General features: G+C 37.1%; 1 protein-coding gene across 1 annotated transcript; it reads left to right on the top strand.

Annotated features, from left to right (window-relative positions):
* The first annotated feature begins 7900 nt into the window (after positions 1-7900).
* Positions 7901-13762, top strand: KCNG3 (potassium voltage-gated channel modifier subfamily G member 3). Its single transcript, XM_031552379.1, has one exon. The coding sequence runs from the start codon at positions 8234-8236 to the stop codon at positions 8903-8905; it is 672 nt and encodes a 223-aa protein (XP_031408239.1). The 5' UTR covers positions 7901-8233; the 3' UTR covers positions 8906-13762.
* Positions 13763-15973: the final 2211 nt, after the last annotated feature.

The following is a 15973-nucleotide window of genomic DNA, read 5'->3' as shown; positions in this document are numbered from 1 at the left end:
GCCCCGCGTTCCGCTGCCGGGGGATCCGCCGGTACGGGCACAGCGCTGCTCCGCTCTCCGCGCAGCGTCTCGGAGCTGCCGCGCCCTCCATCGTAGAAGCCGCGGGGCTCCTAACCCACAGAGAGAGGTTCGCACGCTCGGGAAATCGCGTTAGACTGTACTGTCTATTTAGGGAATCGAAGCTTGAAAAAACGCAGGTCCCTTCTCTTTGGGGAAAACACTTCGGGTGTTCACACAGGTCCTTCTGCTGGAGCAGACCCGGTGTGACGGATCTGACCTGGTTAATTCTGGCATGTGGGAGCAGCCTCACCCCGTCCCCTTTTGCCACTCAGCATCTCTGAGCGGACCGATCGGGCTGAGCACGGAGCTCCTGAAATGCTTCATCCCGTACCCCGCTGGGCGAATGTAGCAGATGTTTACATTTCCTATAGACACAACACGTGTAAACACACTACACATTGTGAAACAGTTGCAGAAATGAGAGCACGAGTTTTAGGCTCAGCTCCGAGTCCTCCAAGCTAGAACAACCCCTTTGTTTTTCCTCTTTGTGACCTCAGCTCGGGGTTACAGCCATGTAACTGCTGACTTCAGTATCACCACTCTCCATCTTCTGCTCTCCTAGGGAACAGAATGAGCGCTGCTCCACTAAGAGTTCTCTCATAAATAAGCCTCAGACAACACGGATTAAAGTAAACGCTTCTTGTATTTCCCACATCTCTTCGTTTAAAACCAATAGAATATTCAACAAAAAGTGTTCAGCTTCCACTCTGCTCAAGGGGCCCCACAGTGAAACTGCAGCCCCGTCATTATGAAATTACCATCTTTTACCATAGAGTTAATTGGAATGTGATATATCACATTCAGCTAAATTAATTCCTTGGAAAGTATTTTCCTAGTTTCCATTAACTTAATGGAAAGTGTACCTGTATTTCTGTCTGTAGCCGAGCCAAAGCATTAATTGTACGAACAACAAGAAAGCAGCTACAGAGTGAGAAGCTCTTGGTTCCTGCCCAGATGCAGCTATGTCAGAAGCTGCTTTTACACGTTCTTCCAGTTAGGAAGCCTTACATAACCTCTGCAGACTTACTTCAAATGGGGGATGCTCTGCATGGCCTCTGTGTAAGGCAGCACATTGTGTAGATATCCCCAATAGATATGGGAAAATACATGCAACAGCAACATAGAATCAACGTGATCAAAGATACAGCACTTCGGCCATATCTTTGATCGCGTCTTTATGATGTGGACATTAACGATTTTCCACTTACTGAGAGTTTAATGTGCAGACGGACAAGGCATATGACCTAATTTTTTATTTCATAGTACCTTCATCTTCAAGAACATGTATAGAAACACATAGTTTTTCTCCTCCGATTGATTGTATATGCGCAACAAGCGTTGGGGTCCTAAATACTCATGAGATTTTCTGTATAGCTAAGCACCTGCCAGTGTAGGGAAGGCTGCTTTTAAAATGGAAAGCGCTGCCAACAATAGGGTAAGTTTCCTTAGAACCAGCTGTAGTAGTGTTCGGATTGGCAATCACAACGGTAAAAGTTGCTGTGAACCATTTCGAACCTTCTTGAAAAAGTCCGTTGCACACAAACAGGCTGGTTCATTTCATGTGTGTCTTAGCCCATGTGCTATCTCTATATGTCAGTCAATACCAATTTAATGTGAACACACTGACAACAGGCACAAATGTGTTCCTGCCTGTCCACAGCTTGTCACCTCCTGAGGTGGCCTTGTCCCCTTAGAGAGCCACTCCTTTCCTTGTTCTGCCTGCTGCATAATGACTAAAATGCCTGCGATGTCTAGAGAAAAGGAGTGAGCTACCATCGCTTTTGAGCAATCCAGTTAAGTTGCATCTATAGACACTTGCCAGAGGATTTGACTTAATATATCTCGTTTTCATCTGACTTCATGTCATTTACATTTCCTTAGGTTTCCAAAACCTGAGCAGCTTACCTGAAAGTCTGACTTTAGGAATTGCACAGCAGTGCATGGAGTGATGTACTCTGGCAGTGCCGCCTGCCAGTGAGAATGCTCGTAGAAACTTGCCACTGGCTTCCAAGCCATCCAAAAGTTTGAAGTGAAATTCTGTCTTTTGTTTATTAAGTAAGGTATCTTACTGAAATGAAGAAATTCTACGTAATATATAATATGCAATAATGTTTATTGCCAAGAGAAATTGTGACATTATTGCTATATGGAGGTGGGTTTTGACATATAGCACTGTAGTTACCAGTACAAAGACTTTACATTATCCTTAAAAACACATTTCAAAAACTTTTAGAAATAAAAATTGAATGAGCTTATCTAGAACTCACCAGAAAGGAGATTTTGGATAGAACTGACTATTCAAATCAGTATCAGTCAGTGCTTAGAGCAGATGAGCATTACCTCAGGAAATTCAGTGACCCTAAAATCTTGCTGATAATTTCAGTCTTTCATAGGTTTACCAATAAAAAAACACACAAACAAAACAAAACAACTACAACAAAAACCTGTCCTTTTCTCAATGTTATGTTACTTATGGCTTGGAAAGGTGCCACACAAGTCATTTCTGTGGCTAAACTGAGGTAACCACCCACAGAACCGCTTAGGGCAGCTGTAGTGGAAACAGCTCAGTCAGGGTCCATATCTGGACATTGTTTCTAAGGGCAAGGTAGTAACTAATTCCGTAATGTACAAAATCAGCCTCTTTAATGATGTTTGCAGTAAGGTTTACTACTGCTGCCAATTAATACCAGCTGTGTTTATATCTTTTTTTTTTCCCCCCTATTATACAAACACCTCTTCACCAGAAGAGGAATTGAGTCCACCAAATTTTTCCCATATCCTTCTCAGAGACTCTTATGTTGTTATGACTTTTCACTATGATAGGACTGTCAAAAGGTGAACAGTGTACATCTGTTTTTGGTCCACACAATAACACCCTTTAGCGGGCTACAGAGAACTCCAAGGCTTTTAAAAGAGAGAGGGATGAAGAATCTGATCTCTGAATTTCACAGATCTCAGAGACAATACAATTCCCTCATTTGAAAAAGGATTGCCTTCCTCAGGTCTACGTTTAGGATGAGGGATGAGCTATTAACATTTTCTCACATTCTATGATTTCTCTCTCTTCCCTAACTTGGCAAGTTTCACTTACCAGAACTAAAGATTTGCATCAGATCTGCACAGTTTAGGAGCAGACAGGAGGGACACATGTCTCCCTTCTGTTGCTTCTGGCAATTTCAAGTCATCTTTGCTCTCTTCTGAACTATGCCAACAGTTGCATACTGAGAGTTTCTGATCACAGACCCATCCATAAAGTGACCAGAAGCATCATCTTCTGGAGGGAATTTAAGCCTGTGACAGGAAGTAATTTGAAGCTGCTTGACTTAGAGCCAGTGCAGTTCTACCTACTATTTTTCTAAAACTAAATATGAGTAGCTAGGTAGCATAAAAAGAGACTGTTGCCTCTTTTCCACTTATGATTAAATTGACATTGAAATAATCTCTCAGTTGTCACACGTATATGATTGCTGTGTTGTTATGCAAAAGAATTTAAACAGCATTTCTCAACAGATGCCAGTCAGCTTTTTTTTTTTTTTTCTGTCTGCAAAACATCAGCTTAAAAAGTTGCATTTGAATTTTAGAGGCACAAAAATCATTATTATTTCAGAACACCCAAACGTTCATGTTCAACAACTGTTCATAAACATAAGAAATTCTTTCTTGGAGAAAATCTAACCATATTTTTGCCTAAGTTCTAAAAGCAGGCTGAAGGTAATGAACGGAACTCCAGATTTAGTTTAAAAACCCAGATGTGGATTCCTCTTGTGAATTTAAGAGATTTTTGAAAAATTGAGATAACGCAAAGAATGGACATGCATCACTCCCTGGCCACAGTGGAACCTGAACAATCTCACCAAGGCTGGGTGCTAATCCCATGTTCCAAGAATTTGACAAAGATGCTGAGGACCCCAGGGCTGGAATGTTCCTATCCACATGTAGCCTGGAAGCTGGGAAGCACTTTCCCCTTCTCCAGGCAGTGCTGGTCATTACACCTCCCCACAAGAGGCAGGCACTAACCAACATTAAATGCATTGAGAGATAGTGCTACCAGAGCAGGGACAGAAGGGGAAAATGCCTGCAAAACTGGGTGTTCTATGGTCCTTGCTCTGCACTTTGTAGGTAGGCAGAAATCCTGTTGATTTCAAAAGAATTAAAAAAGGCTTTTTGCTGAAATGATGATGAGCCTTCCTGAGCAGGAGTTTGATCTTTCTGGCTTGGATTTTCTTCAGTTGACATGGAAATAGGATTTAGCAACAATTTAACACATCAGTGCTGACAGCCCGTCATAGACTGTCTTTAACTGTTTCATGTTTTCCTCGTGTCTTGTTGATGTCTATGTTCTACTTAGAAGCTCAATCAGTAACAGTGCTACAAATTAATATTTTGGGGAGATTTCAACTGAATCACAAGGGAATATTAAAAGTATACAAACTGGCACATTGGGTCAAGGCGTAACAGCAAGCTCAAACACTTTATGATGTTGTTATACTACAAAAAATTAAATCATATTGCAAAACTACTCTTGTTAGTGATTGAAAAATATTTTGCAAGCACTTTAATTTAGTGCACATAAAACTGTCTATTCCAAAAGGAAGTTATCAGATGGAACAGAAAATTAAACACTGACTGGATTACAGAGGAAGTGAGGCTCAGAAAAGCTTCACTGTCAGTTTATGGCCAAAAGACTCATTAAGTACCAAGAGGCAATTTCTTGAAAAACAAGCAAACAAACAAACAAAATCTCATCCTCTTTTATGCAACTTAGGTCTGAGCCAATGAACAGTAAGTTTGAGCAGAAATAACCTATAACTAATTCAAAATTAGAACTTCATATTCTCTTTGGTTATTCAGATTTTGTGGGGAATCATCAAATAAATACTTCATGAGCCTGTTTTTAATTTCCTGTCTCCTTTTTGGATATCAACTATTTTAAAATTGAATGGATAAAACAAACAAACACTTAACAAGAATAGGTATTACATTTTATCAAATAAAGCTCACAATTTAATTATACACTTAGATACAGATGCTAAAGCAGCTTATTATTTCAGGAACAGTCCATCATGTGAACATGCAGCAATATTTTAAAAATTGGTTACAGTTTGGTAACATTAGTGAATTTCAGTTGGCCTTAGCTTGATACTAAATTCTTTTAAGGGTTTTAATTTTCTTATTAGGTATTATTTATCCATTAACAAGGATATAACTTAGTTATAAAGATAAGTCACTATAAGGAAGAGGGAGATGATCTGAAAGTGGAAACATAGTATGTAGTGCTCTGGGTCTCATAACAGGTCAGAGGCTTCTAGTTGTGCTTACCAAATCACTTACTCACTCAGGTGATTTTATTATGATGGTCGAAATCCATCTACAAATGGGAAAAAATAAAAAGTGAGAAGAGAGGAGGAACAACACATTTCACTTGTGTCTAAGTAGTAAGAAAATACCCTTCTTTGTGAACTCCCAAGCCAGTATGTGTTGTAATTGATGAGAAAAATGATTAATTATATATATATATATATGGAGAAATGGAAGTGCAATATATTGTCAAGCAGATGTAATGCATCTCCATTATTTTGATCTTGCTTTGTCATTTTACATCATTGATGTTCCTTAGCTCTCTTGTAGTCCACAATAAAAGATTCTCCAGTCATTCCTAAAGCAGTATAACTGACTTACAGTATCTCATGCTCAGGACCATTGGAGTAGAAAAGTGGATTAATCACATTTCATCTAACATGGATTTTTACTTGCACAAGTATTTCCCAAAGTTATACCAGAACACTGAATCAGTTGTGATTTATAAAGATAACTTCTACTGAATCACAATGATTAGGACCTAGCTTCTTCAAGACTTGACTCACACATAACCTGCCAATTGGGATACAATCAAGGAATTACACCACCATTGTTTTAGGGGCATCAGAAGGAAATACCAAATATAGCAATTTTTAATGGTAAAATTAAAAATGGCTTTTTCACTTGAATGCTCAATGTCATAGGTCACAGGTAGAATTATTATCAGAGAAATCTCATAAGGAATGGAACAAAATTTGTTGACATTATCGAATACTCCTAGCTGCAAATTTATTTCCAGCCACATTTCTTCTTGTAATAGTTACAGGAAGACTCAGCCAACTTAGGAGCACTTTCAGCCTTCATTGGTTTGTTCATTACCATAGCCTTGCTGTTTGGCTCATTTTACTGAAGAAAGTTTTATGTATTTTCTACTCATGTATGTAAAAATGACTGAAGTGAATTTACCCAATAGCATTTTTTCTTGATTTTTCAATGTGACAATAATTCACATTCATATAATAACTTTCATATGTTCTGTACAAGACTTGTTTAGAAAGCATTATGATCTGAACTTTCTTTTTAAAACCAAATTGGGATCTGACCTAGTTACTATTCACTATTATTATTCACAAGAACACTAGTGTCTTCAAAGGCTCAGTCTTTAAGAGAACACATAATTCTTAAGGGAAAGCTATTTTTGAAATTTGTGAGTCCTTACATCAGAGGTTGCTAACGTGAACAAGTAACTTATAAGCCCTTTATTAAGAAAGGGCCCTTGCTTACAGGGCTTTCACTGGTATTTGTGAAACACAAATAAGATCGTAACAAGGTCAGTGGCTGAAATCATAGCATACATTATGAGTATACATCAACTGACTATCACTATTGCCTTCACTTTTTAGTATATAACTGAAGTGAATAAAGGAATAAAACAAAGTTAAAACAAAACTTTAGTGTATGAAGCTTTTATGAAAGTTGTTTTCTAGTCTGTTAACATAATTACAGCAGTTATAGAAGAATCTGTCTCTCTAGCAGCCCACTGTCTTAACAACGTCAACAGATTTCAGAAACAGTAAATACGTATGTATATGTAAATGTGTTAAGGAAACAAAACTTTATGCTTTAAGTGACAGATGAATTATTACTTACAAATCATTATTGTTCCTATAGACAGTACCTTATTAGAAAACCTGCAGTAAAAAAAAGTTGCATCTAGTATTTTCAGGTCTCCACTCTAAGGTCACTTAGGTGTCAGATCTGTTGGTAGAGATGGTACTGGTGAGTGGCTTTTTCTTTGCACAAAAAGTTAGTGAAAGCAAAGGAAAGAGGGAAATACTAATTCCCATTCCATCCAATATTAAGCAAGTGACAACAGTTTGAATTCCTAAAGAAAAGGGTTATTTTGAGATGTGATATTCAATAGAATGTGCACAACCGTTATCAAATAATTGCAAAGAAAATTTATCTTCTGTTTCTACCTTAAAGTGTTTCAACTTGAAAATGTTCTCAAGTCTCACATGCTCATGCAGGACTTTAAAGCACTCAAGAGAGTACTGAAATCACCCTCCAGGACAGCAGTGCTTTCTTTTATCAAGGGAGATATTCGTATTTGAGAAGACAATCCTGTCTATCATTTTGCTCCCTGACATTTTGCTATGGCACAGTTTAGAGGGACTTACATTTAAAGAAAATATAAAATTCAGTAATGCTAAGCATAATGGTAAATAAAGGCACACTAGATTATTACTTTAGTACTATGTTTATCCCACGGCAAAGAATAAAACACTATCTGTATTCAGTGGCAATACTATGAAATCTTGAATATAGTTCTAGATAAGCCCCTGTTTGGGATGCAAATAAGACTGGTTTCAGCTGGTTCTTAAAGAGCCAATTTGCATGAATTATCTGATGCAATAGCTGATTTCCACCTACTCCATCTTCACTTTCATTCTAGTTTAGCAATCTGGATCAACACATTGCCAGTTCACTGATCCACAGCCCTTGGCATTCCTAAATGGATCAAGCCTCGCAGATTTAAAACAAAACTAAGAAGTATTTTAGATTACGTTACACACAGGCATTGGTGGTACACCATTTTCTCTAGGGTCCCAGATTTTGTAGGCATATTTCTCCAGTATTAGGGCAGGCATATACAATCCACAGAAAATGATCAGTGAATGAGGTCTTAACACAGATCAGTTTAAACTCCTCATTAGATCCTAAGGTTATTTGCTGAAATCTGGTGCTTCATGCTCAGATTAAAAACAGTGTGGCTTTCTGTTTGTCATTTGTGAAGGTCTGAATGTCAATTTGGTAATGTCTGTGAAAAAAAAAAAACATCAAACCTCCACTAACGCCCTTTCACAGAACATAAATGCTGTACTTTCTTTTTTTTGACAGGATAATTGAAGCTATCTGCATAGGCTGGTTCACTGCAGAGTGCATTGTGAGGTTCATCGTTTCAAAGAACAAGTGTGAGTTTGTCAGAAGACCTCTCAACATTATTGATTTACTGGCAATTACTCCTTACTACATCTCTGTTCTCATGACAGTTTTTACAGGGGAAAATTCGCAGCTCCAGAGGGCTGGAGTCACCTTGAGGGTCTTAAGAATGATGAGGATTTTTTGGGTGATTAAACTGGCTCGTCATTTCATTGGCCTTCAAACACTTGGTCTGACTCTGAAGCGTTGTTACAGAGAGATGGTGATGCTCCTTGTCTTTATCTGTGTTGCTATGGCAATTTTCAGTGCACTTTCCCAGCTGCTTGAAAATGGGCTGGACTTGGGAACTAAGAATAAGGATTATGCCAGCATCCCTGCTGCTTGTTGGTGGGTGATCATCTCTATGACCACAGTTGGTTATGGTGACATGTGTCCCATCACAGTACCGGGAAGGATTCTTGGAGGAATCTGCGTGGTTAGTGGCATCGTTTTACTAGCCTTGCCAATCACTTTCATTTATCATAGCTTTGTGCAGTGTTACCATGAGCTCAAGTTCCGATCTGCTAGGTATGGTAGAAGCCTCTCTGCTGAATTCTTAAATTGACCCAACTTGAATTCTGTTGTAGTTACTTGCTAAGCTTTGTCTTAGAAGAGAATGGTGGGAAGTCCCTTCATGTTTCCTCCTTGACTGAACAGTCCTATGGAACAACATTCTCGCCCGCCTGGAGAAAGCCCGTCACCATTCAGACAGGAAAGATGGCTACCTACCTTGGGCACCTTGCAAGGAGAGAGAGTGATGTTTTCAAATTTGAGAGAACAAAATGACAAAACAGGATTCAGAAGTCCTCAACCAGACCAGCTTGGTCTTCAGTTTGCCTGTCCACACAAAAGCAGAACAAATAAATGGGCTTAACACCGAGGTCCATCATTCCCATAATTACATCTTATATCATTCAGAGCAATGTGTAGCAGAAGTACATGCAGCTCTGAACGTTGCAGCAAAGACCTCCCTAACCACAGTTACTTTCTTCTCTGGAATCAAACCTTTAATAGAAGTGTTGTACTTTATGAAGATCAACATAAAAATACTGGCATTGATAAATGTATTTTGAAGTAGCTTAGTGAGAGAGCTACCCAGATTTTATGTACGCTCAGTTCAACTCCATCCACCTGAAATTACATATTCATAAGCATTGGTTTTTTTTCCACTTAATTAATTAACATCTATATCAGAGTGAAAGCTCTTAAGACAAATTATAAAATTCCATCACTTTAAACAATCTGGAGAAAGCATGGAAAACAAAAGTAGCTGCTCCCTGTCAAATGAGACTCTCCATCATCTTTAAATTACACAGTCCTCAACAAAGGATAAACTTCATGGAAGTTCTAAAAGCAACTGCCCAAAAGATATCAAAGAAAGTGAAATATAGAACTGCAAGTTGCACTTGGCAAAAGGGTATATTCTCCAGTGTAACTACAAATTAAAATGAATCAAGTTAGGTTCTGAAATGCTGTTCACTACATTTCTTGTGTAGTACTGCTAAATAGCCTTGTACTGTATAATTCTGAAAAGCTGCTATGTAGAACTGTGCAGTTACATATGAAAACACGTTTAGGTACAGCTTTACAAATTTGGGTACCAATAAACATCAGTGAGGAACCTCATTACTAACCTCAAAGTTCAGAGTCGTCAGCATAGTTGAATTTGGTGTGCTTGCCTTAAAATAATGCATTTAATATTACTGCGCTGTAGAAGCATCTTTTGTATATGTATTTGTTAACAGCTTTAGAAATAAAATGAGTACCACCTAGAAAACACGGTTTTGGAACTGCTTGCTCAGAAAGAAATATGACATTGCCAAGTGACTGGTATGTTGAAGGCTCTACTCTGAAAGAACACTTGAGACTTGAACAATTTATTAGCATTTTATGTGGTTTTAGTCTTAAGTAGTCTTAAGAAATACACTGAAAAATAAAATGTTTCTGAAGACCTGAAAAGAATTTTAGCAGCTTTCTCAAAGACAAGCTTGACTTTTCCTTCAGCAGTTTTTAAAGAACGCATTATTGAGTAACATTACAAACATACCTCCATTTCTTGCCACCGACACATTCCGGTGAGCAGATGATCAGCTGTAAACTTCCCTATTCTGCTATACTTATGCCTTTTGTATCAGAATTATGTAGTTCAGGAATGTGCTCTTGCAACCATAGAGAGGTGAACATCAGTTAAGCAAAAAATTCTTAGGTGAGATTCACAGCTGATGTTAGCTAGGCAAGCAGTGACTTCAGAGACACTCAGATGTCTTACTTCGGTGAAGATGCTGGCTCTGTATTCCTGCATGTGTACCTATATATATCCTGCATATATTATATATTATAGTCAGTTGCAATATTTTCTCCTCTTTACAAAAAAATTCCTCCTTGATAGAACTGAAATTTCAACCTTACATCGAAACACAGCTGTTTGAAGAAAATGATATTTTCATCTTCTGATGAAAAGTTTATTTTGATAGTATAAAAATAATCCAAATTTCAAGGAGAAAACTTCTATTTTTTTTTTTTCAAACTTCTCTCCAAAATTTTTTCCTTTAAAAATGGAAAAACAAAAACAAACAAAGACCAATACCCAGTTAAGATCTTCTACCTACAAATTTTCATGTTATTTCTCAAGTATTAACCCTGGGAAAAATACCAATGAACGCCCTTAAAAATGACTTTGTCTTTTGTTCACTGACCAAATCAATACTCTGAGGTAGAACCCTCCTCCCACAAAACAACTCATCATCAGGATGACAATTGTTTGAAATCAGTATAAATGGAAATGCACTTTAAAGTATGTTGCAATCTTGATTCCAAGAGAAAATAAAACACATTTCAATATTACTCAATACTACCATAAATCTAATTTTTAGATGCCTGTACAAAGGAAAAAATATACATACAAATTAACACACATATTAACTATATCAATTTGAATCTCAATTTGCATCTTGAATCATTTTGTACAAGCAATTAAGTACAGGAAATTTTCAAAGATGAATAGATCCAGGTTATATCTGGTACACAAACAAAATGTTTGATCCTTTATGAATTGTTTTCCAGCTAATGAATTTGTTCCCCAGTATAAAAAGATTAGCTACAGAAAATAATTGTGTAAAGGAATAAGCCTGTGGAAATTATATACTTTTTTTAAAGTTTACGTTCAATTTTTGTATGGCAAAATGTGGACTAAATGACCTTATGTATTTTTAATTCAGCTATAATAAAATATTATTTTGAAACTGCTCTCTTTATAAGACAACTAAGAAGAGATACTGTTGGGTTGGTTCTTCTGTCATAGGGTTGGTGTTTGTTTTTTTTTTTCCCCCCTGTTGTTTTATGATTAACAGCATGTAGACTTGGTTTCCCTAGAAACCAGGTTGAAGTAACATGATCTCAATAGTAACCTTAAAAGAGAATCTTATTCTAAGCAATTAGGGTTCTTGATTTTTAGCAGTATATGTTATACCATTCTCTTTGGACAAGTGTTTTTCTTACTTTTTTGTTTAGTGAAACTGTAAAGAAAATGAATTATATTTGTGGTCAAAAATAAGAACATATTTGATCAGGTGAAACTTTTACTGAAAGTGTACTTGAGATCGTTTTTTATGCAGCCATTGGGTACAGTGCTTTCTTTTAAAATACAGCATATCAAAACCAGATGTGGACAAACTGGCTCATTTCTAGTATTTGTCAGTTTTAATCCAATACAATAAAAATGTTTAATGGTTGGTACCTCTTTGATCATTAGAAACATTTGCAATTGAAACAGATTAGAGAAAATTATTAAACATTAGAGAATTATTAAAAATAATAAAAGTGAAGATAAATGAAGACAACTTACAATTGTGACCCAGCCTTTCTGTTCACCTGATGTTAAACCAATGCCAATGAATTCTGAAATACCATTATCCATCTCGAAGACAGCAAAGCTTAATCATACCTTAGAGTAGGATCAAACTTCAGATTTGATCCTTAAGACTCACCTGCTGGGTCTGCAGACCTTCAGGGTACTCAGTGCCACTTAAACATTTGATAATTACTGAAATCACTGTTATTGAAAGGTGCCCACACTACATCTATCTTCCTTCTAGAGTTCCTCACGGAGCACCATCCTCAAAAATTGCAAAGAATGAGAAACAGTTTTCTTTGATGTAAGTCTGTGAAATAATATTTCTTTTATGGACTCCTGTAAAAAACAAACAAGCAAAAAAACCCCAATTGATTTAGTCAACTGGAGATTTTACAGTTTTATTATCATAGGGATCAGCCACTTAAATGCATGGAATTCACTCTTACTGCACAGTGATTGATGCTGGTGTACACAGCAGCAAGTTTGAAGATAAAAAATCCCATACGCCTTTCTTGATACCTATGTATTTAAAGCAAAAGGTACTTGGTTTTTGTATTGTCTATGACATTTTGTCCCTGTGAAGGAATCAGTCTCCAACTTCTTTAGTGTTCAACTTTGCTGTTTCAGAAAGAAACTCATGTCCTTATGTGTTCAAACCACTTGTCTGTTCCCCTCTCGGTAATGATAAGAAAACCTTACAAGCCTCAAGAGCCTGCCAGCAGTAGCAATATATACACACAGCAGACACTGAATTCCATACTCAAAGCAATGAGTCTCCCATAAGCTAGCAAAATGAACAAGGTCTGCTCTGCTCTGAACATTCTTCCTCATAAGAGATTCAGGATAAAACAACCAATTAGAATTTTGGTCTCTTGAGGTACCTTCATGTTTTTAATATTATCCTTTCCAGTGTGCTTACAAGATGTTTGCCAGAAAAGAACCTTAGCTCTGCAAAGAAAAATAAAATAAGATAAAAATAATGACTTGTTTTGACAAAATTCTTCAGAAAACATTTTCTGTTATTTGTTTGTGAAAGAAAACATACACATTAGTATATAGGACACCAGTTCTTGCTATAGAAAACAGATTTCTGTTTATAGTAAGGAGACTTCCTTAAGCGAGAAAGGTCCTCTGGCCTTGCTAGAGCTACAGCAGTTTACATTAGCTGAAAACATGTCCCAGCAGATGTGGAAGAAACAACAAAATATCACTTTTATAGTGGAAAACTAATATGATCTATGGCCTCTGAAGTGCAACATAAAGTAGGGGTATCTTTTACAGATGATGTAATAGGATAAGCATCAAGAAGGCTGCACTGGGAGCAAGCACAACTGATAATATGGTTGACAAGAAACTTTAAGAGCCACAGAAGATGAATAAAATAAGTATTTACTCAAATTAATAAAATATAAATGTTTGCAACTAAATCCCAGACTCCTTTATTCTTTACAAACTCAAATGTTTATAATTTCATAGAACATTTATATATTGTTTGCTTCTCTGTCAAGAAAAATGTATGCTATCATTTGGAAATGTAACGGATATGTTTTCTTGATGTGAATACAGAATTAGATGCCTAAATTCACAAAATAAAATTTACCAATTTTGTGAAATATTTTGTGGGTAATGGGTCAAGACAAACATGTTTAACTGTATAAAATGTTTTATTTTAACAAATTCTGTGGCTATTCATATTGGTACCATGGCAAAAACTTACTTTCTTTGGCTTTTGAGAAGCTTGTCATTTAGAATCTTGAAGCCTTACTTAACAGAAAATCTGTATATTTAATCCACAAGCTACTGTGAGACAATAAACAAACAATAGAAAGGATTATTCTTTTCAACAAAAGCAACTGAATATCATTATAACAATATCTGGACAGAGATCACTGACAAATGGTGTACTTCAGGGCTCAGTACTGAAACCGATGTTCTTTAGTATCTTCATCAATGTGGGACTGAGTTCACTCTCAGCAAGTTTGTGGATAACACCAAGCTGTGCGGTGTAGTCAGTGCAACCAGCGACAGGATGCCATACAGAAACCTAGACTTAAGGCTTAAGCAGTGGGCACAGGAGAACTTCATGAGGTTCAACATATCCAAGCACAAGGTCTTGCATCTGGGTTGAGGGAACCTCCACGATCAGTACAAGCTGGCAGATGAAAGGGTTGAGCATAGCCCTACCAAAAAGAATTTCGGGGTACTGGTGGATGGCAAGCTGGACATGAGCCAGCAATGTGCCCTCACACTGCTAGCTCCTGGGCTGCATCAAAAGAAGCCAGAAGAGCAAGGGAGGTGATCCTGCCCCTTGGTCTCTGATCGTGAGACCTCATCTGCAGTACTGCATCCAGATGTGGAGTCCTCAGTTCAAGAGAGACATGGACCTGTTGGAGTGCGTCCAGAGAAGGGCCACAGAAATGATTGAAGGGATGGAACACGTCTCCTATGAAACAGGCTGAGAGAGCTGGTGCTGTTCAACCTGAAAGCGACCTTTCAGTATCTAAAGGGGGGCTATAAGAAAGAAGGTGCTAGGCTCTTTAGCAGGGAGTGCTATGATAGAACAAAGAAAATAGTTTCAAACAAAAAGAGGGGAGATTTAGATTGGATATAAGAAAAAATGTATTTTATGATAAAGGGTAATGAAGTGCTGGAACAGGTTGCCCAGAGAGGTGGTGGATGTCCTGTTCTTGGAGACTTTCAAGGTTAAGCTGGACAGGGCTCTGAGCAACCTCACTGAGCTGTAGGTGTCCCTGTTCATTGCAGGGAAATTGGACTAGATGACCTTTAAAGGTCCCTTCCAATTCAAACAGTTCCATGTTGATGATAATTATGGGCAACAGAACTACTGGGGAAAAAAAAACAAAAACAAAACAAACAAAAAAAACACAGAAAAGAAAAAGCAATTGTGTTGTACATTTGTTATTCCAGAAGAACAATCTAGAACAATTGATCAAATCTGGCTTCAGGTTCACTGAAATATATTCATAGTTCTGGAGCTACAAAGCAACAAGAAGGTCCCCTAGTGCAATGCTTGCATTGCTGTGGCTCATGATAGGAGCTAAAGGGATGAAGTAAGAAGAGTAGAGATGCACTTTGGTGATTCATTAAGTGCAGCCACTTCAAGTGTACTTCCAAAAATGAATACAACTAATGTTCTTCAGAAAAAAAGTTTGAATATTTTAAGAGATCTCTGAATTATCAACTACTCTGGCATCAGCCCACTGCATTATTATGAAAATGAACAGACTTTCATTTAGAACTCATGAGCATTTTTACTTCTCACTTATTTATCAGTTTTCTAAGTTTTTACATAAAATAAATAATATGAGCATGCTCTGCAAACATTTTGTTAAAAGAACTTCTGAAATATTTTGGAAGCAAAAGTTCTGCTTTTAATGTTTTAACACATTATTTTATAGACACCTTCAGCACTTGCATCTCCTATCAATCCAAGATGTAACCACAAATATACTGAATACCAAAAAGTAAAATAGGATTCTTGCTATCTCAGGGAACATTTAATACATTTTTTTGTCATAAGAATTTCTAAAAGATAATGAAGAGATTCAATAAAATCTCGAAAATCAAAAACTTCAAAAATGACATTCTTTCCATTGTATTCCAGAAATTCCTAACTTCAATTTTTGTTTTTCTATTTCTTTTCATTCATATTTCATCAATATTGAAGTAAGAACTAGGAACCGGGCTTCTGTTTTCCTAAGTAATATACAACCATGGGTCAAAATTATAATGTTGCTCCAAAAAACAAAGACCAAAAAA

Source organism: Meleagris gallopavo, chromosome 2 (genome assembly GCF_000146605.3).
Source record: "Meleagris gallopavo isolate NT-WF06-2002-E0010 breed Aviagen turkey brand Nicholas breeding stock chromosome 2, Turkey_5.1, whole genome shotgun sequence".
Classification (NCBI taxonomy): Eukaryota; Metazoa; Chordata; class Aves; order Galliformes; family Phasianidae; genus Meleagris; species Meleagris gallopavo.
The sequence above is the reverse complement of the archived record's forward strand: the minus strand, read 5'-3'. Positions and strand labels throughout refer to the sequence as shown.